Source organism: Papaver somniferum, unplaced genomic scaffold (genome assembly GCF_003573695.1).
Source record: "Papaver somniferum cultivar HN1 unplaced genomic scaffold, ASM357369v1 unplaced-scaffold_158, whole genome shotgun sequence".
Classification (NCBI taxonomy): Eukaryota; Viridiplantae; Streptophyta; class Magnoliopsida; order Ranunculales; family Papaveraceae; genus Papaver; species Papaver somniferum.
The window spans coordinates 1914125-1939704 of NW_020625264.1; the positions used below are offsets into that span (position 1 = coordinate 1914125).

At 37.7% G+C, this 25580-nt stretch overlaps 3 protein-coding genes and 1 long non-coding RNA gene across 12 annotated transcripts; 1 reads left to right on the top strand and 3 right to left on the bottom strand.

Moving 5' to 3' along the window:
• Positions 1–80: 80 nt before the first annotated feature.
• Positions 81–4355, top strand: LOC113337006. Of its 7 annotated transcripts, none has more exons than XR_003354073.1 (6): positions 81–385; positions 502–595; positions 939–1048; positions 1150–1239; positions 1310–1419; positions 4103–4355. XR_003354073.1 is itself a non-coding variant. In XM_026582708.1 (5 exons), exons 1-5 carry the CDS (start codon positions 350–352, stop codon positions 1364–1366), a joined length of 387 nt encoding a protein of 128 aa, XP_026438493.1. In that variant the 5' UTR covers positions 81–349; the 3' UTR covers positions 1367–1672. The 7 variants fall into 7 exon arrangements, 2 of the variants coding, with proteins under 2 accessions (XP_026438493.1, XP_026438492.1); XR_003354076.1 differs by lacking the exon at positions 4103–4355 and adding an exon at positions 810–890 and having other exon boundaries at positions 992–1048; positions 1310–1672; XR_003354072.1 differs by having other exon boundaries at positions 1150–1419.
• LOC113337007 lies at positions 2418–3845 on the bottom strand. Its single transcript, XR_003354077.1, has 3 exons — positions 3751–3845; positions 3548–3622; positions 2418–2763 (listed from the first exon to the last, which is right to left on the bottom strand). It is a non-coding gene; the product is annotated as an uncharacterized LOC113337007 (long non-coding RNA).
• A 5052-nt stretch (positions 4356–9407) lies between the features above and the next one.
• On the bottom strand, positions 9408–13545 carry LOC113337004 (disease resistance protein RGA2-like). Of its 3 annotated transcripts, none has more exons than XM_026582704.1 (3): positions 10073–13545; positions 9818–9967; positions 9408–9704 (listed from the first exon to the last, which is right to left on the bottom strand). In XM_026582704.1, the coding sequence occupies exon 1, from the start codon at positions 13361–13363 to the stop codon at positions 10190–10192; it is 3174 nt and encodes a 1057-aa protein (XP_026438489.1). In that variant the 5' UTR covers positions 13364–13545; the 3' UTR covers positions 9408–9704; positions 9818–9967; positions 10073–10189. The 3 variants fall into 3 exon arrangements, with proteins under 3 accessions (XP_026438489.1, XP_026438490.1, XP_026438487.1); XM_026582705.1 differs by having other exon boundaries at positions 9818–9987; XM_026582702.1 differs by having other exon boundaries at positions 9818–13545.
• A 2955-nt stretch (positions 13546–16500) lies between these two features.
• LOC113337005 (zinc finger CCCH domain-containing protein 62-like) lies at positions 16501–20074 on the bottom strand. Its single transcript, XM_026582706.1, has 9 exons — positions 19816–20074; positions 19598–19722; positions 19392–19506; positions 19255–19316; positions 18691–18742; positions 18479–18590; positions 18252–18350; positions 18039–18166; positions 16501–17893 (listed from the first exon to the last, which is right to left on the bottom strand). The coding sequence occupies exons 1-9, from the start codon at positions 20007–20009 to the stop codon at positions 16735–16737; spliced, it is 2046 nt and encodes a 681-aa protein (XP_026438491.1). The 5' UTR covers positions 20010–20074; the 3' UTR covers positions 16501–16734.
• Positions 20075–25580: the final 5506 nt, after the last annotated feature.

The window sequence follows — 25580 nt, forward strand, 5'->3', positions numbered from 1 at the left end:
ATTTCACCAGATGAGATGTACTATATCAATCACGTCACCTCCAAAAATTGGATCTTTTTTGATAATTTCGATTAGAATTTCACAATTAGGGATATGGGTTCTGGAGAAATTGACGTATTAGAGAGTGGGTTATTATTGCCAGATTCAAGAACTGAAGATGAAGATGATGAGAGAGTAGTTTTATATTCAGCTTCATTTGCAGAAATGGAGGAAATTTATGTGAAATATCAAACGATTCAATGGGTTTTATATTCTTTACTTTTAGTATTAGCATGGGGGATTGGATTGTTCATGTTGATTTATATACCAATTAGAAGATATATTCTTTAGAGCTGAATTTCGTTCTAGAATGCTTTATATTACACCTAATTCCATTGTTTATAAGGTAAAAGAGTTTCAATTTTTAATTTTGTTGATTGAATCAATTTGAAACCCTAAGCAAATGGCTTGATTTGGATTTGATTTTGATTTTATTGGGTTTGTGTTGTGTTGTGAAATTAGGTTGTAAAGCCAGTTGCTTTCCCATGTTTTGGAGTGTTGAAGAAAGAAAAACACATTTTGCTTCCTTCAATTGTTGACATTGTCATTGAACAAGGTAATGTGATGATACTACCTTGGTCCCATAAAAAATGATACTTTTGCAGGCCAAATTGAAAAATGTGAAAGTATCACTTTTTCTGGGACGGAGGGATGACTTTAGGCCTGAGCGCTTAACTGTGGTGTTCTTTCTGCAGTTGTTTATGTTGTTTGCGTTACAGATATTTGTTGTAATGAGACATTGTTGTTCTTGTTGCTGTGTATTCAATTAGAATTGAGAATGTAGGTGTAAGGAGGTCGTGAGTGATGATGTTCATATCCATGGGGTTGCGAACCCAAGGGAGTTTAGAAAGGTGATTGATATTATGAACTGAGATTCGTTTTGTGATTGAAATTTATAGGCTATATTGACATGGATGTATTTGTGTCTCGGATTGTCGGGCGATGCACTCAGGTTGTTTTAACACATCTTGCAAACTTAAAGAGAGCGACTGTGTTGACGTCCCATGGGGTATGAATGGTTTACCTCGAGCTTCTTTATTTCCCTTCATTTCTCGAAATATTTTAGCAATCAATGCTTGAATGATTGTCTTGTACCTCGTATAACTGCAGTCACCATCAAGAACTCCCAGGACTGGGAATGTTCCTTCGTCAGGAGAACTTATATTGCAGAAACTGGAGGAGGTTGGAAGCTCTGTAAAGGTATACGACATTAAATACTTCTATTTGGCTTTATGTTATCCACTTATAACAATTGTCGACAAATCTGCAGAGGGTTGAAAATATAATTGAGGAGCAAAAGCATCCCAAATCGCAACCTGTAAAATGAAGACACTGGAATTTACAATTATTCGACCATTATATGTAAAATCGTTTATCAAGGTGTAAATAAAGCTTGCATCATGGGGTTCTGAGTCGGGTCCTAGAGTTTACAGTGCTGCTGGAGCTAGTCGTACCCCCTTCTGTGAGGGTTCCTAGTAATTTTCCTGGTTGAACTTGTTTGTTGTTTTACATTATTTGCTACCGGGGTTAACATCTAAATACAGCTTATTCCTGTATCTTGATGTTTCTCTGGGTTGTGGTATGTTGTAGTACTTCTTATCAATAATATAAATTTCCAGGATATGTTTGATTAGTGTAGACAATGATCTTCCTTATAGCAGTATGCAAATAACCTTAACCATCAATAAGGGAAAAAACGAAAACTTCGAACTTTCTGCTGAAGTGGAACCTGCGTAACATGAATGTAACAGACTGGAGTCTGCAGTAACAAGCTGAAGAAAAATATTTATATGGCTTCTTTGCCAGGATAACACATAACAAGGTTGTTAAAATTTCTGCTTACAATATTAAACTACAAAAATTGGAAACTACAAATATTGGATTCTGACATCAAGGCTGAAAATTTTTGTTCAAAGAAACTACTTGAGTTGTACCAAAATCTGTTAACCGTAAAACCTCACTCTAGTATTTCCCAGCAGTCTGCAGTTTTCTCCATGATAACACCTCCTTCAGTTGCTTGGGAGGCCATCCAAGGTGGAAATTGAAGCTATTCTGAGCAGGAGCTTCTTGAAATGGAAGCCTAGTGCATGTGGGACTCCTTGGTAGACAAACATGTGATTGGAGTGATAGTGACTGCTAAACCCTCATATCGCAATGAGGAGCACTGAAGTTCGACTCATTTTCATTGGGGTATAAGGGTTTAGCAGCCTTCCTCACTCCAATCACATGTTTTTCTCCAAAATAGCACCTTCCTTGAGGATAGTTTTGACAGACCTGCCGCTGCAACGGAGCCCAAGAACAGAATTATGGGGAGGAGCATTAAAGCTTGAATAATTTGCAGTAGCATGATGAGATTGATGAAGTTTTTCTGAAAAGTGATTTTGTGCATTCTTGGCATGTGCATCATGAACATTTCTAGAAAAGTTTTGTTGGGTACTGCCTGTGGTTGGCAACACGATATTCATTATTTTGGTTGTGCACAGCTTTTATACTGCTATCGTGGTGTTGTTCAGTAATACTTGATGCCATCGTGGTGTTCATGCAGACTTCGGCAAGAACCATCTTTGGTAGGCAGCAGGTGTATGTTGTCTAATCTGAATGGGTTGTCTTGTGCAGACTGCTGCGAGTTGACTCTGAAGTTGAGCAGCTAGTTTCATCTACAATTCGTCTGGTGACATCCTTCTTTTTGTCTCTTGCACCGTATTCCTTTCATTTCTCAACACCCTAAAGTCAAAAAATCAAATGTGTTAATGAAGGAGTCCTTATGGAATACCTACTAGCTGAACTGAAGACAAACTGCACATAACGTCTCGACTTCCTATTCTGTTCAATACCAACTTTCTTTTCTGGCAGGAGATGAATGTTCACTAATATTTTATAACCCCCTTGGATTGTTTAAGGTATATGGTTGGCTGCACATGAGTTTATTGTATCGGGGATAAGAACAATAAAACTGAACACATATCATGCAATTGCAAGAGCTTGGTTTCTAAGGATAGGAAAATGTTATTAGTGTTACTATAAAGAAATTCCACCAAATAAATCTCAGAAGGTATCTGATGTAATAGGCACGAATAAATCAGAGGTTGAACCGGTTTGTCCTGGAGCAGTTTTCTTGCATCGACTTTCTTTACACTTATTCACACTTATAAAAAAAGCTTGTGTCAATGAAAAAAAAAGGTTACTCCGGAGCAAAGGATCCAACATCTGATCGAATCGCAACAACTACTACATCAAACCCCTACAAAGCATAACAAGGTGAAACATTTCTTCTGGCCAGTTCATTTTAACTTATGCAGCAAAACCTAAGATGATAATAAAAATCAGGCTAAGTGTGAAGGTTAATTTTTCAATCAGATATGACTTTGGCTCTTGGAGAACCTCTAAAACTACCTAGTCAAACGATTATCTTTTAATAATTATCTTTTACCTTTCTTTAATAATATTAAAGATGAATAAAACACACGCCTAAACAACAACAGCAAAGAAAAACCGTAACTGGACTGACCTGTCTCATTGTTTTTAGCTTGTAAAGGTTTCTACCCTTAAGTGGTTTTACTCCTTTGCTCCATAACACAGCAATCTGATCAAATTGAACAAAGTTGAAGTTTCAATGTGCACAATGCACAAATTTTAGCCAATAATATTATTTAGTAATTCGCAGTAAATGTGCCAGGATAGCAATGTTACATATCCAACAATCAAGCTCACCGTAAATGTGTGTTGTTAGTTGGCAGAACCATAGTTTTCTTTCACAATACGACCTGCAACTGTTCTAGTCCCACAGGGAGGGACAGTCGCACTCCTAGATGCTATGTTATACCTATGAGAGACAATATAATCAAACTCCAAAACAATAAGCATGGATACCAAATGGCTAGAATTCAATACAATTGTAACTGCACCAAAGATAAATAGTTTGCTAGCTCACATTTCATAAACATTTTGCTACGTCTCCAGTGCAAGCATCACCTGTACATTAGTAGTAGTAGTGTTTCCTTTCTTACCTCTTCTTTTTGGTGGTTCTGCTAATACATGGTTATTGATAAAATCGTTTATCAAGGTGTAAATAAAGCTTGCATCATGGGGTTCTGAGTCGGGTCCTAGAGTTTACAGTGCTGCTGGAGCTAGTCGTACCCCCTTCTGTGAGGGTTCCTAGTAATTTTCCTGGTTGAACTTTTTTGTTGTTTTACATTATTTGCTACCGGGGTTAACATCTAAATACAGCTTATTCCTGTATCTTGATGTTTCTCTGGGTTGTGGTATGTTGTAGTACTTCTTATCAATAATATAAATTTCCAGGATATGTTTGATTAGTGTAGACAATGATCTTCCTTATAGCAGTATGCAAATAACCTTAACCATCAATAAGGGAAAAAACGAAAACTTCGAACTTTCTGCTGAAGTGGAACCTGCGTAACATGAATGTAACAGACTGGAGTCTGCAGTAACAAGCTGAAGAAAAATATTTATATGGCTTCTTTGCCAGGATAACACATAACAAGGTTGTTAAAATTTCTGCTTACAATATTAAACTACAAAAATTGGAAACTACAAATATTGGATTCTGACATCAAGGCTGAAAATTTTTGTTCAAAGAAACTACTTCAGTTGTACCAAAATCTGTTAACCGTAAAACCTCACTCTAGTATTTCCCAGCAGTCTGCAGTTTTCTCCATGGTAACACCTCCTTACCATGAACATTTCCAGAAAAGTTTTGTTGGGTACACGATATCTGTGTACACATATATCTCACTATCAGACACGTGTATATAAAAAGATACGTGGAAAGCATGCAGGACGAAACATCAAAACATGATGCGCTACGAAACACCAAATAAACCCCGAGGAGTTACTTTATCTCATCCCCAAAAGAGAAGCTAAGATCAACGGTGGAGAGAAAGTTAGCTGACACGGACGTGACAGGGGCAGAAGACACTTGTCTGACACGAGCAGACCCCTCAACTACCCACATTAAACACTCTGAGCAGTGTACGTGTCGATCAACCTGTGGAACGAGCGAGGATGCCTCTGCGGGATCAAGGGGCAAACGCAGACCTCTGCGTGATAGACGCAAGGACACAAGAAGATAAGGTTCCAACGGTCTTAAGAGATGGGTCCCACATTCTAACCTTATAAATACCCCGTTTGATAATCCTGACTCTATCATAGTCGATAATCCTGTTTTGTGCTTGTGCTGGTTGATCTTGATTTCGAGTCTGTTTTCTTCTGTTGTTCTCTGCTCCCATTCTAGATGTTTCTGCTCTTTCGATCACTCATTCTTCTTCCTGCAATTCTTCTACTTCTTCGAATTGATGACGGTTGTGTCTCTTTGTTCATTTTTCTCGCCATTTCTCTTTCGATGATCTTTGTATTATGATTATCACTCTGAAAACTACTCAAATTTTTTACTTATTATTTCAAATTCTCAAATCACAATTTTGAAACTTATTTTCTAATAATCTCTACCAATCAAGAACAGTTCGGGCCTGTTTCTAGCGCCAAAATGTAGTTGTCGGTTTCCTTACAACCACACCCTAGTATGATCTAAGAAATATATCACTAAATATGAAATTCAACACTTAACTTTTATTGATTTTTCTTATTGATTTTACAAAACTCTCAAGAACACTCAATGGGAAAACAATTCTCTCTACAGACTTTCTCTCTCTTACTTTCTTCTTCACCACTCCCAAAGATCTCTCTCCTCTACTCGAACCACTTGGCCCCTTATATAGGGAATTACACAGTGGATGACAGCTAAGTTTCCCAACATTTTCGGGTTTGGCATGCGATCTTCTTGCGGGTTCACAAAGGTCCTTCTCGCACATGCTATTCAATCTCGCTAAGTCTTCACCCTTTTCTCATGTTCGAGCTGACATCACTTGCTACGTCATTCTTCTGTTTATCTGCGACGACTTCGCATACATTTGTTAGTATAATTTCACCAAAACGTTATTGCTGCGATATTCTATTCCTACAATTTTAAAACGAAAGGCAACTTGATTAGAGGATGAAAAGAAAACTTTTACCTTACTGTTCTTATTAGAATGACGCATAGCTTCATAAGAAAATTCATCTAGAACATCCTCCGCATCATAAAAAACATCCTTGAGCCTTATTAACGACGTCAAGAATATGTTGGCACTAACGGAATATTCTTTGCAGAAACTGTGTCTTGCTGACTGGATTTGTTAAAGACGTGGCACTCGCTGATTAGTTAGTTCCGCTGACGTGGCATCCTGACACAGTACCGTTTCCCATGGACTTTTCTGTCAATGTTTTGCTACACTTTTGTGGCCTTTTCCGGAACTTTTTGAGATATTTTTCTGGGGATCTTTCTTAGGGTTTTACCGTCCCATATCTTTCGTATGTGCAGGTGGTGCAAGTAGCTACTGACTTGGAACTCGGACATGGTGGTGTGATTCCGACAAACTACGAACTCGAATATGTTACTGCTATGCTATCGGGGAACTGATTTTTTTCGAACTTTGGACTGTAACATGATGCAGATCGAACATCCTGTCAACAGTTTTAGCGATCTTTTTAGTGAGTCAGCTTTGATGGCTTCCGACCGTGAAGATGGACTGCAGCAATTGCGATCAACTGGACTGCAGTAATTGTGATTAACTGAACTGGAGCAGCTGCAATCAGTTGGACTGCTGTGATTGAAATCAAACCCACCCATGTTGCTTATCGAATATCCAGCAATAATTTTGATGATGTTTTTCGCCATCTTGTACCGTGGACCGGACGTCCTAGGGGTGGTCTCATTGATCTTAATAGTGATGCAGTTTTAGTGGTTTCCGAATATAATAGTTTTAGCATATCCGAACTGTGAATCTGGATCGCAGCAGTTACGATCAACTAGACTGTAGTAACTGCGATTATCTGGTCTGCAGCAGCTGCGATCATCCGGACTGCAGTAATGGCGATCAAACTGGACTGCAGCAGTTACGATCAACTGGACTGCAGCATTGATTTTTCAAGACGTTCAGACTGCTTTTTCACGGACACGATTTTGAAGCATTTTTTACTACTTTTCTCAATGGGAAAACACGATTCCTTTTCTCTTAATCCTCTTAGTCGGCGCCAATGTTTGCACCCAGAAATATTTCCAGGCACTAAACACGATGATTTTGGTATTGTTGATGAAAACAGGGTTAAAACATGAATTAGCATAAAAATGAGAAACACGAATTTAACGTGGTTCGGCATGGTTTGCCTACATCCACGGACGAATCCCCTTGGGGAGTGATATTTTATTGATATTTAGGATTACAGTGGATTTTTTCCGTATTCGCTAGCCCCTTTCCCCCTTTTCGCTCTCCCCTATTTATACAGTTGAATACCTAATTTCAATATAAACTTAAATGGCATTAACCGTTCATTCATGTTGGGTGCAATAATCAAAATAAAGAAAAAAATCAAATAAGCAAAAGTTAGTGATACTTAGCTCCTTTATAATGGAAGTGATCGATTGACGAAACGAACGAGCTTCCCATATCTCCACAACAGCAACAATGCAAAACTTTGGAAAAACAGAGTGAGTCACGTGTTCAACACGTTGCCCTTAAGACATTAGCGCCCGACTATACTCAAGAGTGATGTTATAGACCTCACGGGACGGATATCTCCAGGATAAAACACCCTACTACACCTACTACTAGCATATGTAGTAGATGCTCAACTTGAGCTTGGCAACTCCGAAAAACCCGTTAAGGAAAATCGCGAACGCTATAAAATATTTTCCCTTAGAGGTCCCTCTAAAATATAGAGCAACCCCTTTCCAATATATTTTACAAAAGTAGTGAATTTGTTTATATAATAGACAAATTCAACTTAAAAAGATGAATTCCCCGATGTGGGACTAAAAAGCTTATATAGTCTCTTAAAACAACTAAAAAGTAGAAACTCCACGATGTGTGACTAATAAGTTTCATTCACAAACAAAACAATAAATTAATTTTATTTAGTTAAAAATCTTAAAATAATAATTAATAAATATTGTTCCAACAATTCATGCCTCCTTGTCTAATTCTGCATGAAACTGCTCATTCATGCCTCCCTGTTTAATTCTGCATGAAACTGCTCATTCATGCCTCCTGAATTAATTCTGCATGAAACTTCTCATTCATGTCTCCTGAATTAATTCTGCATGAAACTGCTCATTCATGCCTCCTGAATTAATTCTGCATGAAACTGCTCTTTGCATGCCTCCTGAATTAATTCTGCATGCTGGCAGACTGTTTGATGGTTGACATGCATAATGGGCTGGCAGTATGGATGGAGACTGGCTGAGAGCGCATCTGGCAACATGGCTGGAAACTGGTTAGCAGCACATCTGGCAGCATGGCTAGAAACTGGTTGGCAGTGCGACAGAGTACTTGGCTGAAAATTGGTTAGCAGCACTGCTGGCAATATGACTAAACATTGGCTAGAGGTGCGACGTGCAACCTGACTTTGACAGTTGACTATCGGTTGACTTTGACCGTTGACCGAGCGTTGACTTTGACCATTGACTGGTCTTTATAATACTAGGCAGGCTGGTGGGCTGCTTTGGTTAGGGGGCTTGGATGACAGCTGAACATTGGCCCAGACAACATTCTGTCCCTATATGTGGCAATTTTACTCATGGTACAAACAGTCTTGTTGGGTACTCCAATTTGATTCGTTTGTGCTTTAGATTCCTTATGCAAGATACTTCGTTTTTGGATGTTTCCTCTTCGTGTCTCGTGTTATTAGTTGGTGGCGAGATAATTCTGACATTTGATTTGACAAGTCACTGACCGGGATCTTTGAGTGATATTCTTCAGTCCTTTTTCGTGCTTTCCTGTGCGGCCACGTGACTGAGTCTATTTTGGTGTACCTACAATTACAACACTTGATTTTTTTACTTTAAGCTGTTCAGAAATGAAAAAAATACAATTCAAGAGACGCAATGACTTCTCTTACGTTGCAGTTTCTTAGAATTGCCAACAAATAACGTATCTGTTTCTGATGACAGAACTTCATCAAGTGTCCGTGATGTATATATCACTGGGCATTCCATAGCCAACCTGAGAATGTCTCGGCACTAATGGTGCAGCAACAGGCGGGCGGTGTATGTATTGGATCAGCATCTCTTGAACGCTCAGGAAATTCTACAGCAGATTACCGCCATTTGAAGAAAAAAATAAATTAAGCTAAGTTGCAAAACCAATGACTTAGGTGGTGAAGGGACCACAGTTAGATTTTTATTTGTGTCGCACTTTGGAAACTTGAAACTTCCTTCCCTGCAGAAGACAAGTTCGCTAAAAACCCAATCTTCTAATTGTATTCAACTGCTACTTATTGTATTTAACGTCACAGAAATCCAATCAATCGAATTAGCAAATAATTGAGAATTTGCTCTTCTTCTTTTTTTTCTCTTTATAAAATGGATGAAACCAGTGTACAAATTGGTGGAATTCGATGAAGAAAAGTAGAAATTGATGTGTAACTAGAGTGAAGTTGCTCCTCATTACAAGAAAAAAAAAGACAAATTACAATTAAAAAAAAACAACTGAATTTTAGACTCCGATTATTCTTCAAGAAGGAAAATGAGTTATCAGCGTCCTCCTCCTGAAGCACGTCTTTGATATTTCAATAATCAAGATATACTAAACTGAACCGCGTATCTTAACCTGCAACACAAATCACAACATTGCAAGATTATTAGGATTTAGGAAATTTTTTAATAAAAATTAGAAAGAAATAAAAAAGAAAAAAGAAACACACAGAGAGAATGACAAGGTACCAATATATTGGTCATGTTGGTTGATCCCATTTGTATTTAACAGATGGGAGGTATTTGTTGAGATAATATAATATTCCGTAGGCTCTTTTTCAAGCTTTTTGCTACCACGTATGCTTAGTTCGCTGAGAGAAGAACTCCACAATCGTAAATCTGGAATAGATCTCAAATTACTGCACTCGTAGATCTGTACATCGTCAAGGCAAGGGAAGAAAATAAAAAACGAAAAAGAAACACAGAGAGAGAATTAGAAGGTACATATATTGGTGTGGTGTTGCTGGTAAGCTCAATCCCGTTTGTATTCAACAGATGGGAGGAATTGGTCGAGATAATATTCAAGAGTTTCCTTATCAAGCTTTTTGCAATTCCTTATACTTATCCCCTGAGAAAAGAAGTCCATAACCTTAAATCTGGAATGGAAGTCAAGTTACCGCACTCTTTGATCTCTACTTCCTCAAGGCAAGGGAAGGAATTATCAGGTGCAAACCATTCTTCTAAAACTTTCAAATCGATGATGTGCAACTGAGTTAACGAAGGGAATAATGTTGTTGTAGTAGTACATATTGCAGGACCTTTGCTTTCATCTTCTTCTTGATTCTGGTAATAAAGCTCCTCACCTAAACACTTGACTGAATCCATTTTTTGTATCTTAAGAATCTGAAGACACGGGAGTTGACCCAGACCTATTAATTTTACACAATTCTCGCAGCAGAAAAAATATAATTTCACTAAATTAGGAAGACACGAAGATGATCCCATCCACTTCGGAAGCTTTAAACCAGGAAAACCCGTGATAGAAAATTCCTTCAAATTAGGGTGAGGTTGGAGACCTTCCAGCACCATAAAAGAATTATTAACAACCACTTCTTCGTCTATGAAATACCATACTAGTTCCAATTCTTGAATGTTTTGCTTGTCTTTTAACTTTGCCCTTTCCTCCTCTACTTTACCACCTCTCACATTCTCTAGACTTTGTATCTTTAACATCCGAAGGGAGTTCATATTTGCTAATCCGTGGATAGAAGAAGAATTTGAATTATAACTGCAGCTGTCGATGGAGACATCATCTTCTTTCCTCACAGTAAAAGAATCTAATACTTCGAGGCGAGTTAGATTTTCAACACCTCTAGGCATCATTACATCTGCGCCTCCCCAGAATAATAAACATCTCAATTTCACCCAATTCTTAATGTCTTCGGGTAACTTACACCCAGCTGCAAAGTTCACATACTCTAATTTACAGATGTTGCTAGTCAAAGACTCTGGCAATTCTGTTATATTAGTACAACTCAAATCAAGTGACCTTAGTTGCGTCAATGTTCCAAAGCTACGAGGTAGTGCTTCTAAATTACAGTATAAGAAGTCGAACTTGGTTAGCTTATGGAGGAGAGAGATTGAATCGGGTAACTCTGAGATTCGTGTACTTGAAATATCAAGGGACGCTAGATTTTGGAGATGACCAATATTTGGAGGTAAGACACGAATACCCCTACAGTTATGGATATCTAAAGTCTCCAAATTGGCGAGCCTTGTAATAGAATCAGGTAGAAGGTTGGCGTCTGAATAAGACAGATCTAGATGTCGCAAATTAATCAAACAACCAATTCCTTCTTTGAGAATGTTTTGAACACTTTTGGAATAATGAAAGTTGAGAGTTTGGAGATTGTAGAGTTGATGAATGGACTCAGCATGAACATCTTCAATATCTGAAAAACTGAGGTCAAGGTACCTCATGTGTTTAAACTTGAAAGCAGAAGAAGATACAGGAGTAGTATTCCAATAACTATCCTCATCAAGCCGATGTATTACACGAAGATGCTTGTTACTTAGTGGAATTGGGAAAGCAAAACCTTCTTGGAAAAAAATCGTCCGCAATTTTTTAGCATTTTTGGGAATTTCTTCCATGAGGGATACCCGTAGCCGACGAATCTGGGACACATCATCATTCATTTCGCTTGCATTGAAAGTCTTCACTTCATGATTGCTAATGACACTTAACGCAAGATCATGCACTAAATCATGCATTTTAAACGATACAATGTCAGCTAAGTGTTCATCCCTTTTTGCATCTTGAAAGAAAGAATTAGACAGCAAACCAAGGAAGTAATCATTACCAATATCTTCGAGTGAGTTTTGATTTGCTCCAATAGATGGATGAATGAACCCTTCGGCCACCCACAATCGAATCAATGATTCTCGATTAAATTCCCAATCTTTGGGAAATAAACAACAATATGAGAAACACTGTTTCAAATGGGATGGTAAAGAATCGTAACTCAATTTCAATATTGGTATGATTCCGCCACTCTGATTTCCTAGTGTTTCTATGTCTTCGTTGTCTCTGATTGACAACCAATCCCTTTCATTCCTGTGTGAGTGCATATGACAACCAAAAAAATTTGCAGCAAGGGGCAAACCTCCACATTTTTTTGCTATCTCCTCTCCTATGATTTTCATATTTGGAGTTTCTTCTGCTCCACCTGGAGAAAAAGCTTTGTTCTTGATAATAGACCAACAATCAGCTTCAGATAATACATCTAGGTTGTAAGGAGGAATTGAACCTTGCACCACCGATGCAACTTTTAGACTGCGTGTAGTGACTAAAACTTTGCTGCCAACAGAGCCGCAGTCTAGGACAACCTTAAGGTTTTCCCATTTTATGGGGTCTTCGTTCCACAGGTCATCTAGGACTAGCAAATATTTTTTTCCTTCTAATTCTTCTCTAACTTTTCTTTCTAATACATTAGTGTTTGAAAAATCTTCGCATTTAGAATTAGTGATAGACTCCATTATGTTTTTTAATATTTTAAACACATCGAAGTCATCAGAGATGCAGACCCACATTATTTTTTTGAAGTATATTTCCACTGATTTGTCACTGTAGATAGATTGTGCTAGACTGGTCTTTCCAACTCCACCCATACCCACAATGGATATGACGGAGACTTTTTCATGTGTATTATAATTTACAGAAGATGATGGCAGTGATGTTGACGACGATATGCTCGTCGTCGTTAACATCCTTACTATCTTTGATTTATCTTCTTTTCTTCCTACAAATTTTGAAATATCCACAAAGAATGAAGTGGTTTGCCGGTTATGTTGCTCTTGCTTGTATCCAACACTGCTACTAGTTTGAAAATGAAATCTTTCCATATCAGCTGCTATTTGATCTAACTGTGTATTGATACCTTTGATTTTACGAGCCATTTTCGAACAAAAGGCAACTTGATTGGAGGATGAAAAGAAAACTTTTACCTTACTCTTCTTATTAGATCGATGCATAGCTTCGTAAGAAAATTCTTCGAGAACATCCTCAGCATCATACGAAACATCCTTGAGCCTCTTTAACCAAAGTTTAACCGCAGCATCTTTCAGCTGCTTCATCTCTGCATCGGATGTTACAGCAGCAATAACCTCCAATGTTTGTTTAAGCCTGTTCAGATCATCCTTGACGCCCCAAACCAGACTAATATCACTGCCAAGTACAGTAACCAGCTTTTTCAGTATTTCAGATGCACCATCAGTAAGAACACCGTCGAACGCCATTACAAATGGATATTGAACAGATTAAGAGATCGAGATTATTTATTTTTTTCTTTCGAGAAACAAGGTTAAGATTTTACAGAAGAGAGATGCACAAGATTGAATATGATTATAATGGGAATAGCAAAGAGAGAAGCAAGTGAAGAGGCTTACGAAAAGTGTTTGTGGCTAGGAATGTGTGGTGTGTATCTATTTGTAGAAGATTGAAAACATTATCAACAACTTAATTCACAAAATTAATTAATTGGATTAAGAAGGTTTAATCAGGTTTCTGGTAATCGAGTATTTTACAAGGGAGGTTCCTGGTAATCTATTTGTAAAGATATTTGACTTGTTTCAACCACACCACGTTCGACTGGTAACAATTAGGTCAATGTCAACAGTCCTGTCATTACAACATTGCTGTCGGTCGGTCAAAGAGGTCAATGGCAACAGTCTTGTCATATTTCCTGAAATGTGGAAATATGCTATGAATGTGCATAGAAAGATGAAGAAGGGTCAGATCACTTTGTAATTGGCATCTCACTTTATGAACATGACCAGACAGTAAACTCCCCTTGACGGCACAGCAGCAATAACAATAATCATCATCCAAATAATTCAGTAACATTATTCGTGAATCGTGACATTATTTTGATCGTGCTACATATAATATGTCTGACCATAATGCAATAATGTTTTAGATGAGTGTGGGTGGTTCTTATCAAACTCTCTAAATCACAAGATCAAGAAGAGTGCTTATATGGCTTCTTCAATTGTTGTGAGGGATGACACATAAGGAGGTTGTTCAAAAGTCTGTAATAATATATTACTATGGAAGAACTAAAGAAATAGCTTTGCCGAATCCGTTACAAAATTTCTTTCAGATTCTCCACAAATTCTGACAATCAAAAAAATAAAGAAAAAATGTGATTTTAGTGTCTCGAGAATCAGCAAGATGCCTGAGAAATTTTGTTCAGAAAAACTACTTCAGTTGTACCGAGATCAAGAAAAATGTGATTTCAGTTGTACCGCTGCACCGCAAAACCTTTCTGGCATACATCACCTTATCTTCTTTTATGCAAATACTTGCAGTTTTCTCCATGATAACACCTTCCCTGAGCGTAGTAGCGGCACACCTGCCGTTGCATGGGAGGACCTCCACGGTTGGGACTCCAAGGTGGACAATCAAAGCCGCCTCGACAAGGAGAATTGAAGCTTCTATGAGTGGGATTTCGCACAGGAGAATTGAAGCTTCTGTTGTTCGGACTTCTTGGATGAGTGGGACTTCGCGCAGGAGAATTGAAGCTTCTGTGGTTCGGACTTCTTGGTGGATAATTGAAGCTATTTTGAGCATGCAACTGCCGTCCACGGCTGGGACTCCAAGGTGGGCGATTGAGGCTTCCTCGAGCAAGAGCATTAAAGCTTCTGGCAATGGGGCTCCGGACAGGAGAATTGAAGCTATTCTGAGCAGGAGCATTGAAGCTTCTGCGTGTAGGGCTCTGGACAGGAGAATGGTAGCTTCTGCGTGTGGGACTCTGAAGATAAGAATTGCAGCATCTGCGGGTAGGACTCCGAGGAGGGGCATTGAAGCTCGAAGAATTTTCATTTGGGTACGAGGGTTTAGCAGTTACTCCATTCACATGTTTATCTCGGTCTTTATGAGGAAGAGATGTTTTAAGATTTGATCGAAAGTAAAAAGAAAGCACAAATAAAAATTACAGGAATTGTGAAGAGAAATGCACAAGAGTGCTACCAGATTGAGATTGAATTTGCTCTATGATTAATGCAAAAGCAAAGAGAGAAGAAAACGCAGAAACAGCTTAAGAAAAGTGTTTGTAGGAATGTGTTATGAGGGTCTATGGTATCTACCTATCTGTAGAAGATTGAAAAGCGGTAACTTAATTTAACACAAAGTAATTCAAGTCCATCCAACTAGCTTACTTTTAACACAAAGTGAATGAATGGACTACACAAAGTAATTCATGTTCGACTGGTATCAATTATCACTGGCAAGAGTCTTGTCATTATCACTTATGTGTAGTCCATTCATTCACTTTCCCTCCTTATTAAATTCTATAAAGAAAGAGAATTTAATAAGGAGTGAAAGAAATTACAGAGTGACTTTTACTGTTTTACAAGTAATAAAATAGCGGAAAGGCGAAAAACAAAGACTTGTGAGAAAATCAAATCCCAGTTGAACATAAGCCTATCAAAGTTTGATATAAAATTTTCACCATTCCGTTTTTACTGTATTCAGCCTGCACCATTAAAAAAATATATAAAAAAAAAAACAAAAAATTATTGAACCAAAGCGAAGTATTGAATTCTCTTCTCAGTTGAGCTGCAATGATCAAGTAAGTCACTAATATTCTTCTGATTTTTACCTTTACAATAATAAGGAAGCAATTTTTATTCCTTGGGTAATCAAATTTTCTTTACTGAACCTAAACTACCACGTACATAAGCTTAAAAAGTAAGGACGCGGTTATTCGGTTAATTAATGAATGCTTACCAGTAATTAATCCTAGACGGTGCTTCTTTGTTCTTCTTCTTAATTTAAGATAATTGTGCAATTTCGCCGTTGGTTCGTCAGTACTGCATTATGTGAATGCATTGGAATCGAACAGGTCTTAGCTAGTGTTCCAAATAGTTATGCTACTGTTCAAGACTTGACAGAGGAAACTACTATCATTTGGACTCTCAAAAGGTAATAATCAGTGTATGCACATGGGTGGTCTGGTTGGAGCTGAACCATGGAAAAAGCAAAAAGAATACAAATGCAGAAGTATGCTTTGAATGTGCAGAGTAAAGATGAAAAAGGATCCGATCACTTTGTAATTGGAATCTTACTTTATCAATGTGAACAGACAGTAAACCCCTTGACGCTACAGCACCAATAATTGATGCAAAAATAGTAAAACATACCAAGTCCAATAATACTCACGACATCAATGGTTAATATATCTACGGTCTTAATAACAATAATCATCTTCTAAATAGTCCAGTAACATTACTCATGAATCGTGACACTATTTTGATCGTGCTACATATATATATATATATACATGTTTTAGATGAGTGTGGGTGGTTCTTATCAAACTCTCTAAATAACAAGCTGAAGAAGAGTCTTTATATGTCTTCTTCAATTGTCGCGAGGATGAATGACACGTAACTGAGGTTGTTGTAAATTCTGTAATAATATATTACTACTATGGAAGAACAAAAGAAACAGCTTTGCCGAATCCGTTACAAGAGTGATTTTCGTGTCTCAAGAATCAGCAAGATGCCTGAGAAAATTTGTCCAGAAAAACTACTTCGGTTGTACCGAAATCAAGACAAATGTAATCTCAGTTTTACCGCTGCACCGCAAAACCTTTCTGGGATACGCCCCCTTATCTTCTTTCATGCAAATACTTGCAGTTTTCACCATGATAACACCTTCCCTGAGTGTAGTAGCGGCACACCTGCCGTTGCGTGGGAGGACCTCCACGGTTGGGACTCCAGGGTGGGCAATTAAAGCTTCCTCGAGAAGGAGAATTCAAGCTTCTGCGAGTGGGACTTCGCACAGGAGAATTGAAGCTTCTGTAGTCCGGACTTCTTGGAGGAGTGGGACTACGTGCAGGAGAATTGAAGCTTCTGTGGTTCGGACTTCTTGGTGGATAATTGAAGCTGTTCTGAGCATGCAACTGCCGTCCACGGCTGGGACTCCAAGGTGGGCAATTGAGGCTTCCTCGAGAAAGAGCATTGAAGCTTCTGGCAATGGGGCTCCAGACAGGAGAATTGAAGCTTCTGTGTGTGGGAATCCTTGGTGGACAATTGAAGCTATTCTGAGCAGGAGCATTGAAGCTTCTGCGTATGGGGCTCTGGACAGGAGAATGGTAGCTTCGGCGTGTGGGACTCTGAAGAGAAGAATTGCAGCTTCTGCGGGTAGGACTCCGAGGAGGGGCATTGAAGCTCGAAGCATTTTCATTTGGGTATGAGGGTTTAGCAGTTACTCCATTCACATGTTTATCTCTGTCTTCGTGCAAATACTTACAGTTCTTTCCATATCTACACCTTCCTTGAGGATAGTATTGACAGAGCTGCCGCTGTGAGGGAGCCCTCCCAAGAATAGAATTTCGGGGAGGAGCATTGAAGCTTGACTGATTTGCATTTGCATGATGAGATTGATAAAAAAATTCTGGAAAGTTATTTTGTGCATTGTTGGCATATGCATCATGGACATTTCCAGAAAACTTCTGTTGGGTTCTGCTGGCGAACTGAGATTGTTTGACCTTTTCAGATATGTGATTCTGCCTGTGCTTGGCGACCTGATATCCATTATTATGATGTTGTTCAGTAATACTCGATGGCATTGTGGTGTTCATGCAGACCTCAGAGAGAACCATCTTTAATGGGAAAGCTGGTTTATGTAGTCCAGTCTGAGTAGGTTGTTTTGTGTAGATTGTTGGGTGTTCATTCTGAAGTTGAGCGGCTGGTTTCGTCTCCAATTCATCTGTTGACATCCTTCTTTCCGTCTCTTGGACATTGTTTCTTTCATTTCTCAACACCCTAAAGTCAAAAAAATAAGTGTGTTAATGAAGGAGTCTTTACACGAAAACTACTAGCTGAACTGACTGCACATAACGTTTCGACTTCCTATTCTGTTCTGTACAAACTTTCTAGCAGGAGATGACAAACGGGTTAAGAAGTTCACCTCTGTCCAGTACTCTTCTTCCGCATTTCCTTTTGCTGGATTCTAGTTTCTCTGTTAGACCTAGCAAGAGATCCTCTGGAGTGTTTTTCTAGCAACACCTTCCGCCTCATCTCCTCATCTGCCCATAACTGAAATTTAAGAATAGAGTTCAGCTCCATAATACATACACTCCCGAACAACGGAAAGAGAAAAAAAAAATGTAACTGAACAGACCTGTCTCATTGTCTTTAGCTTATAAAGGTTTCTACCCTTAATTAGAAGAGGGTGGAGTGGAGGAAGTAGTTTCACTCCTTTGCTCCATAATACTTCAATCTGATCAAATAGAGCAAACTTAGAGTTTCAACGTGCACAATGCCCAAATATTAGCCGATAATATAATTTAGCTTCACTGAGTGCTAGGATTCTGAAGTCAATGTGGCATATGAAACAATCAAGCTCACCGTAAATGTGTGTTGCTGTTTGGCTGAACCATAGCTTTCTTTCACAATACGACCCACAACGGTTCTAGTCCCACAGGGAGGGCCAGTGGCACTCCTAGAAGCTATGTTATACCTGTGCGAGACAATGTAATCAGATTAAAAACAATAAGCATTGATACAAAATGGATATAGATTTTGTAACTGCACCAAAGATGAACAGTTTGCTTGCTCACATTTCATAAACATTTTGCTCGAACATTACGACATCTCCGGTGCAAGCATCACCTGCACTTCAATCCCCATCATAAATAGTAATCCAGTGACATGTAATAGTAATACCATATGGTATAATCATTCCTTGATCAAGCTAGGACAGGTTTCGAGATTAGGTGACACCCAATTATCTGTAGCTCAATAGCACAAATTCTCTTTGTTGTGGTAAATGAAAGAACCAACCTCCAATAATTTACTTTGTAGATCAAACTCGAGAGTACATCGATGCTCACACTTTTGGCACTGAAGTTCACCGGTAATTGTGTATATACCTTTTGATATTGTATCTATAACATAATAGCTTAATATGGTCTCTACTAGAGAGAGTTGCTTAATGACACACTGGTTGAACGAATAGCTTAACATGGTTTCTACTAGTGACTTAATATTTGTTCTAGTTTTTAACATTCTTTTAATGTAAAAATACCACCACCGCTCTGATAGTAATTTCACAGGTAAAATCCAACAATGCTCAAACAGTAATTCAACGAACACGCAAAATCTAACAATCATAACAACCTAACCTTTGCAGTTATACACGAAGCTGGATGCTGGATACTTGAGTTCTCCACCACCATTTATGATCCTGCACATACACACAGTCAATAACCAAATTAGATTATTACAACATCAGACACAAAACAATGTCATTCATTATTACCCAAGATGTTCCTTAATCCGATCAATAAGAACGTCTTTCTTCCCCGTTAATCGCAACCCGTTCTTCCTCAAATAAACTTTACATTGTTCAACTTTCAGTTTCTCAACCTGACCACCTGTTCTCCTCCATCAAACACCCAACACAAACCTCATTAAAATCCTATCCATATTAAAATCCTCATTGAAGCATTATATCAAACACCTTACCAGCAATAATCTTCTCAATAGTTTCATAACTTTTGGCATCTTTCGCATTAAGTTCAGGCACCTTAATCTCTACATCATCTGGTTCTTCTTCTTCATCATTTCCAGATTCAATAACCTTCGAAATACTATAAAAATCAAAAAAAAAATGTATTCAAGAAAATTAGCTTCATCTCTGAGGTTAATCAAATCAAATCAATGAATAAGATTAACATACGAACCGTGATTTAGTTTTCTTCAATGAAAGTCTGGACAGACTTGACCGTGTTTCTTCAAGAACATCAAATGTTGGGTCTTCTTCAGAATCATCATCCGCTGCAATTTCTTCACTTCCTGATGATTCTCCTTCTTCTACTCCTTCTTCATCATCATATTCTTCATCACTCAATGGTAACTTCTGATTAATCTTCTCCATTAATGGGTTTTTTTTTCTCCTTTAAATTTTTTTAATCAGATTGGGATTAAGATTAATGATTTAGTTGTTCTCTCTCTATCTTTTTTGAAGGATTTCTAGTTTCTATAAACAGAGAGAAATGAATTAGTATATTTTTTTGCCGTTAGGAATTCAAAATTTGAAAACTGTCTAGATTTACGGGAGAAACCCGTTCCGGGCCGGGCTATAAAATAGGTATGTAAGAGCAACTGAAGTGATGCGAGTATAACCAAAGATTAAAGAATAAATCGAACGAGTAAATTTGGGTTTAGTCAGTGGTGAGACGTTACGTTGCAGGAGTAAATTTGGTGGAGCGGAGATATAAGAGTTCGTCTGATATGGGGCGTAGGTATAAAATTCGCCTGGTTGGCTGACTTCAGGCGTAGCCTAAAATTGCGTTTGGTATGGGACGTAATATATAAAACATCCCGATGGAGAGACGTAACTTCAAACTATGCCTGAACGGGAGTAATTAACAAATACGCCTGGTGGGACGCAATCCGAACACAACGTCTTGTTTTGCATGGGGCGTGACGGAATAATAACGCCTGATGTTCATGGGGCGTGACGGAAAATTTACGCCTGATGGAGCGGTACAAAACTATCACGCCTGATGGGGCGCTTTCAAAAAGTTACGCCTGGCTGAACACGGATGCAGCTATTAATCCCGTCCCACCACACGCGCTTGAATCCGACGTGCTTAAATGGCTTCCCATCATTGCGCTCCTTGAACCGCAGCCTTGCTTCTTCGAGCTATTATTTTTTTCAGTAACAGTTTAGTTCATGTGCAAGTTAAAATTATAGAAAACTGGAGAAAATTTATAGAAAACTTACCGCCCTTTCAAGACCCCATCCAGTATGATGTTCACCTTCTATTTCCCCCACTTTTGCAGCGAACAATGACACCTCTTTGTTTATTGTCTGATATCATTTCTGCCATGAGCCCCAAGTCCGCTTCGGCTTATTAGGTAATATATGTTCAATATCATGAACAATGTGAGTCCATAATTCTGCTTTAGATTGATCAATTCCAACACCGGGATCTTGAGAGATTGATAAATGAATTTTACACATGGTTAAATCTTCGATTGTTGAAAAATTAGGACCTCGAGGAATTCGTGGTGCCATTAAACAGAGTCAAATGAAAAAATCCAAAACTAATTCGAGAGAAAATGCAAAAGATTTAATCAAAAATGTGATGATGAAATGACTCTGTTTGTTGTGTGATACATATATTTTCATCATCTGTATTTATAGGTATACGGAGCTTTAGTTTCCAAGGGTCTTAAATGTCCAACGATCAAAAAATTCCAACGTTCGAAATTCGCCAACGGCACCATGGGAAATTCGAAAATATTCGAAAATTTGTAGAAAATTCGAAAATTCGGAAATTCAAGAAAAAAATTTGGAGTGGGATGGGGCGTTGTTAAAAACTTACGCCCCATATAGAATGAAACGAAACTGTTGAATTGCGCCCCATATATAGTCAGGCGTGACTTCAAAATGCGCCCCATTTCAGGCGTGATTTATAACTACGTCCCGTCGGGCGCAATCCATTTACTACGTCTGTTTCAGGCGGAATTGAATCGTACCGCCCCATATCAGACGCAAATTTTAACTACGTCCCATTGGGCGTAGATTAAAATTGTGTTTCTATCAGACGAACCTGTTATTTCCGTCTCACTACCAAACGAAAATTAAGATTACGCCTCGTTTCAAACGCAACTAATATTTGCGTCTGATGTCTGGCGTAGATTTAAATTACGCCCGATCAAAACCAAACTATCGACCAAATATACTCTGCTCTTTGGTCGATGGTCTGGTATTTGATCGATCGTCCACTCCGTAGCGTCTGTGTTTTGGAGAGTAAATTTGGGTTTGGTCGATGACTGTGGTTGCTCTAAGCTCTAGGTTATTCGTTCGAGCTCGGCCTGCCCGGTGGGCGGTGGCAGGCTCATATCAATCAAGAAAAGAAAGAAAATCATAAAAAGAAAAAAGAAAAAAAGAATAATGTTATAAACGTGTATAAGATATGGTATATTAACGGTTACAGTTACTACTCCTCCAATGAAACTGTAATCATCAAAAATAGGTATTCTTTTTTTTCTTCTCTAATTTTTCAATGGAGAACGAAAAAACAAATCCATCAAACGATGATTATAATTTCTATTCCTTTAATGGAATTGTAAAAATTGGTGGTATCACAATCTAATTACCTTAACGGTAATTAATCACATGCATGGTTGAAAAACCTGCGGCCAATTCAATTTGGTATCTTTGTCCCTTAGACAAGGACCATGTGACTTATTTCTATGATTTCTATTTTTTTTAACAAGAAATCACTTATCCACCATAAACTGGATTTTCCCACTGTGATGACCAAAAAGGACAATATCTTTATATTTTGTCGATTCAATCAAATATAGTTTTATATAATAATAATAATAATAATAATAAACCATTAGTTTCTATTCCTTACAAGAAACCATTCATCAACCAAAAAGCAATTTTTTTCCCTAAAAAAAGAACAACAATAATAGCTTCATTATTTTCTAATGAAGCGTTTTTCTCTAATTCAAGGATGAAATATCGTTATTATTGGTTAAGACGATTGCAAACGCTAATTTAGCGGGGAACTGCTGCATTTCCGAGGGATATTTTGCAATTTTAATCCTCGTGGTAATAATCTCCAAATTTCGAATTGTTCCACTTGTTGTTGGAATATGGAGGTGCGCACCGGGCTTGTTAGCCTATATAATTAGTCCTTGAGCGACTTAATTGATCTTTCTATAAATTTCTTTTGCTAACATAAGTGTCCACAATTTTATTTTATTTGAAGAGTTCGCATATTTTATATTCTTTTGTATCAATAGATTTTGGGTTACAAACGTAATCCATGGTTGATGTTATATATGTATGTCTATTAAGACTACATTTTTTTATGTCAAAAGACATGCTTTATAATAAGGATGTGTCTCGAATTAATCGGATAATACTTTATGAAACTCGTTTTCGTATATGAGATGACAATTTCCGCCAGAGTCAGGGGGAGACTCTATGCTATTAGAGGTTGACATTAATTAACTTAAAGGTTATATCATTTCTCTCCCATAATGACGAAATCGAAAAAGGCTGCCATGTAACTGGCGTGAAAAAATCTCTATTGGCTTTCCAATAAGCTTAATGCCGTTTGAAAAGGAAAATCCAATTACATCGATCAAGCATGTAGGATTTTTATATAGGCTACAAATATGCTCCAACAGAGTCTATGATAATACGATTCACATTCTCAACATTCATATCTCCTTATTTTGAATAATAGGAGATTATGTCCACGGGCGCTGGTACCAGTATCTTTGTGATTTTTTTTTTCAAGATATACATACACTTGAGAATTTTGTGGGATCGTGATAAGTTAAATATTGTCGGATATTCATTTATAGTAGCTATTAAAATAATAAAGATGGTGGTTGTTAACCCCTCTGCAGAGGAATATCGACATATGTGATTGGTTGGAATACAATCCAATTTAGATTGGATTATTGTGATTTTCGATTGACGCAACATAAGGATCCTAGCTAGAGTTGACACCATAAAACTACCAAGCCTGAACATTATAGGTTGGTGTTAGTCATATTGCGTATTAAAAGAAATAATTCGTTTTAAGAGCGATTGAGGATTAAACGTTCAAACCCGAGGGTTGGTTCAACAATACATTGTTCTCCCTATATGATGCATTTTGCATGGTAGTTTTGGAGGACTCGTATTGCATTCATACAAGAAATGTGCTCGAATAACATATTCAAGTTTTTAATCTTTATAGGATTCAAATTGTATTCAGGCAGCCACTTGACTCGATTATGTCAGGTATAACCATCCTTTATGTGTGTGTTTTTTAGAATTTTGGTACAAGACCAAAAGTTCGGATTAATTAGTTGATGATATCAACTTTATAGGTCTCTTGAGGAGTCTTTCAAAACACCAAAATCCACGCTTTAACAACATAGATTCATTTTCTTTCTTTCTTAAATCTGCAGTTTAATATTATGTTTGCTTAAAACTTGTCTATATGATATAGACTAGAGTTATGATGCTTATATTTTATAATACTCATATATTTGAGTGAGCATTCACAAATCGTCAAAAGTTGTACTCTTTTCCTTCGTTTCATGTTTTGTCCCATGCGGTTTTCCTGACAAGGTTTTAACGAGGCAATATGTTGTTGACGTATAATTTTCTTTCAAAATGTTGATATATGTGCCAATTTGCCTTCGTCCAAATTTTTTTCCATTAGGTTTTATTGGCAAGGTTTTAGTGAGACAAATTAATTCAACATGGTGGTCATCCAAGGGGGATTTGTATCAAATTTCGGTTATTTGGTGGATTCCCACCATTAACTAGGTCATTTTGTTAGCCCAAGCTAGTCAACATAAAAACCCTTAGGAACTTGGATGTCATTCTGATCCACGTAAGGCATGACCACGAATACAATTTTTTTCACTTTTGGTACTGTATGAACATCTTGGTCCTTTATGGAAGAGACTACATCAACTACTTCTGCAAATCATCTTCGGGAAGTGAGCAATCCAAGAAGCGAGTTTTCAGTGTATTCAAAGAAACATGAAGACTCGAGAACACTATCATTAGAAGACTAACCCAAAAGAAGACTTCATCAACTGGAAAATTTCTCATGAAAGCATTACTATCTCCAGCATTCAAGAAATTCGTTTACCAAATTGGGAAGTCTCAACTCGAAGATTTGCAAGCCAAATTCAACTGAATTACTTATCAGGGGAGCATCATAGTATATTTTATTGGACTATCACGTTGTACTCTTTTTCCTTCATCAAGGTTTTGTCCCACTGGGTTTTTCCTTGTCAAGGTTTTAATGAGGCAACATATACATGTCCAACTCCGTTCTAAGTTTACTTACAATTGTACTCTTTTCCTGTCAAGGTTTTAGCGAGGCAATTAGCTTAGACACAATGTCATCAGGGGGAGTGTTATAAACGTGTAATAATGTTAAGAATATATGGAGTAAATCTCGTTTATTACTGATATGTCCTTGTGTCGAGCCCTATAAATAGAGGCTTTAATGTTTGTCTATTGTACTAATGAATACAATTTCTTCCTTCTTCTTCCCTTCTACTTTGTGTCTCCTTCTCTCTCTTCTCCTTTTACAAAAAAAAATTAATAAGACGTGCGAAAACGGAAATGATAGAGATACAATGTATTCTCCCGCATTTTATCCCGTAAGAGAGAAAATAGTGACCCACATTCCACCCTCATATCCCAATGGTAAGAACGCTGCCAAAAGCCGTTGGATTGGCACTCAGGATATACTACGGGGAAAAGGTGTGGCGGTTCTGTGATACACGTATTAGCACAAATAATAGAATTGTTTTTTTTTTTTGAAGGAAATAGGTGATGCCTCTCAATTTCATTGATATAGAAAAATTGTATACATCATTTTAAGATACATCATTGAAAAATATAATAAAATACACATTCTTTGTATCACAATAGTAAGTAAATTGTAATACAAACGTATTG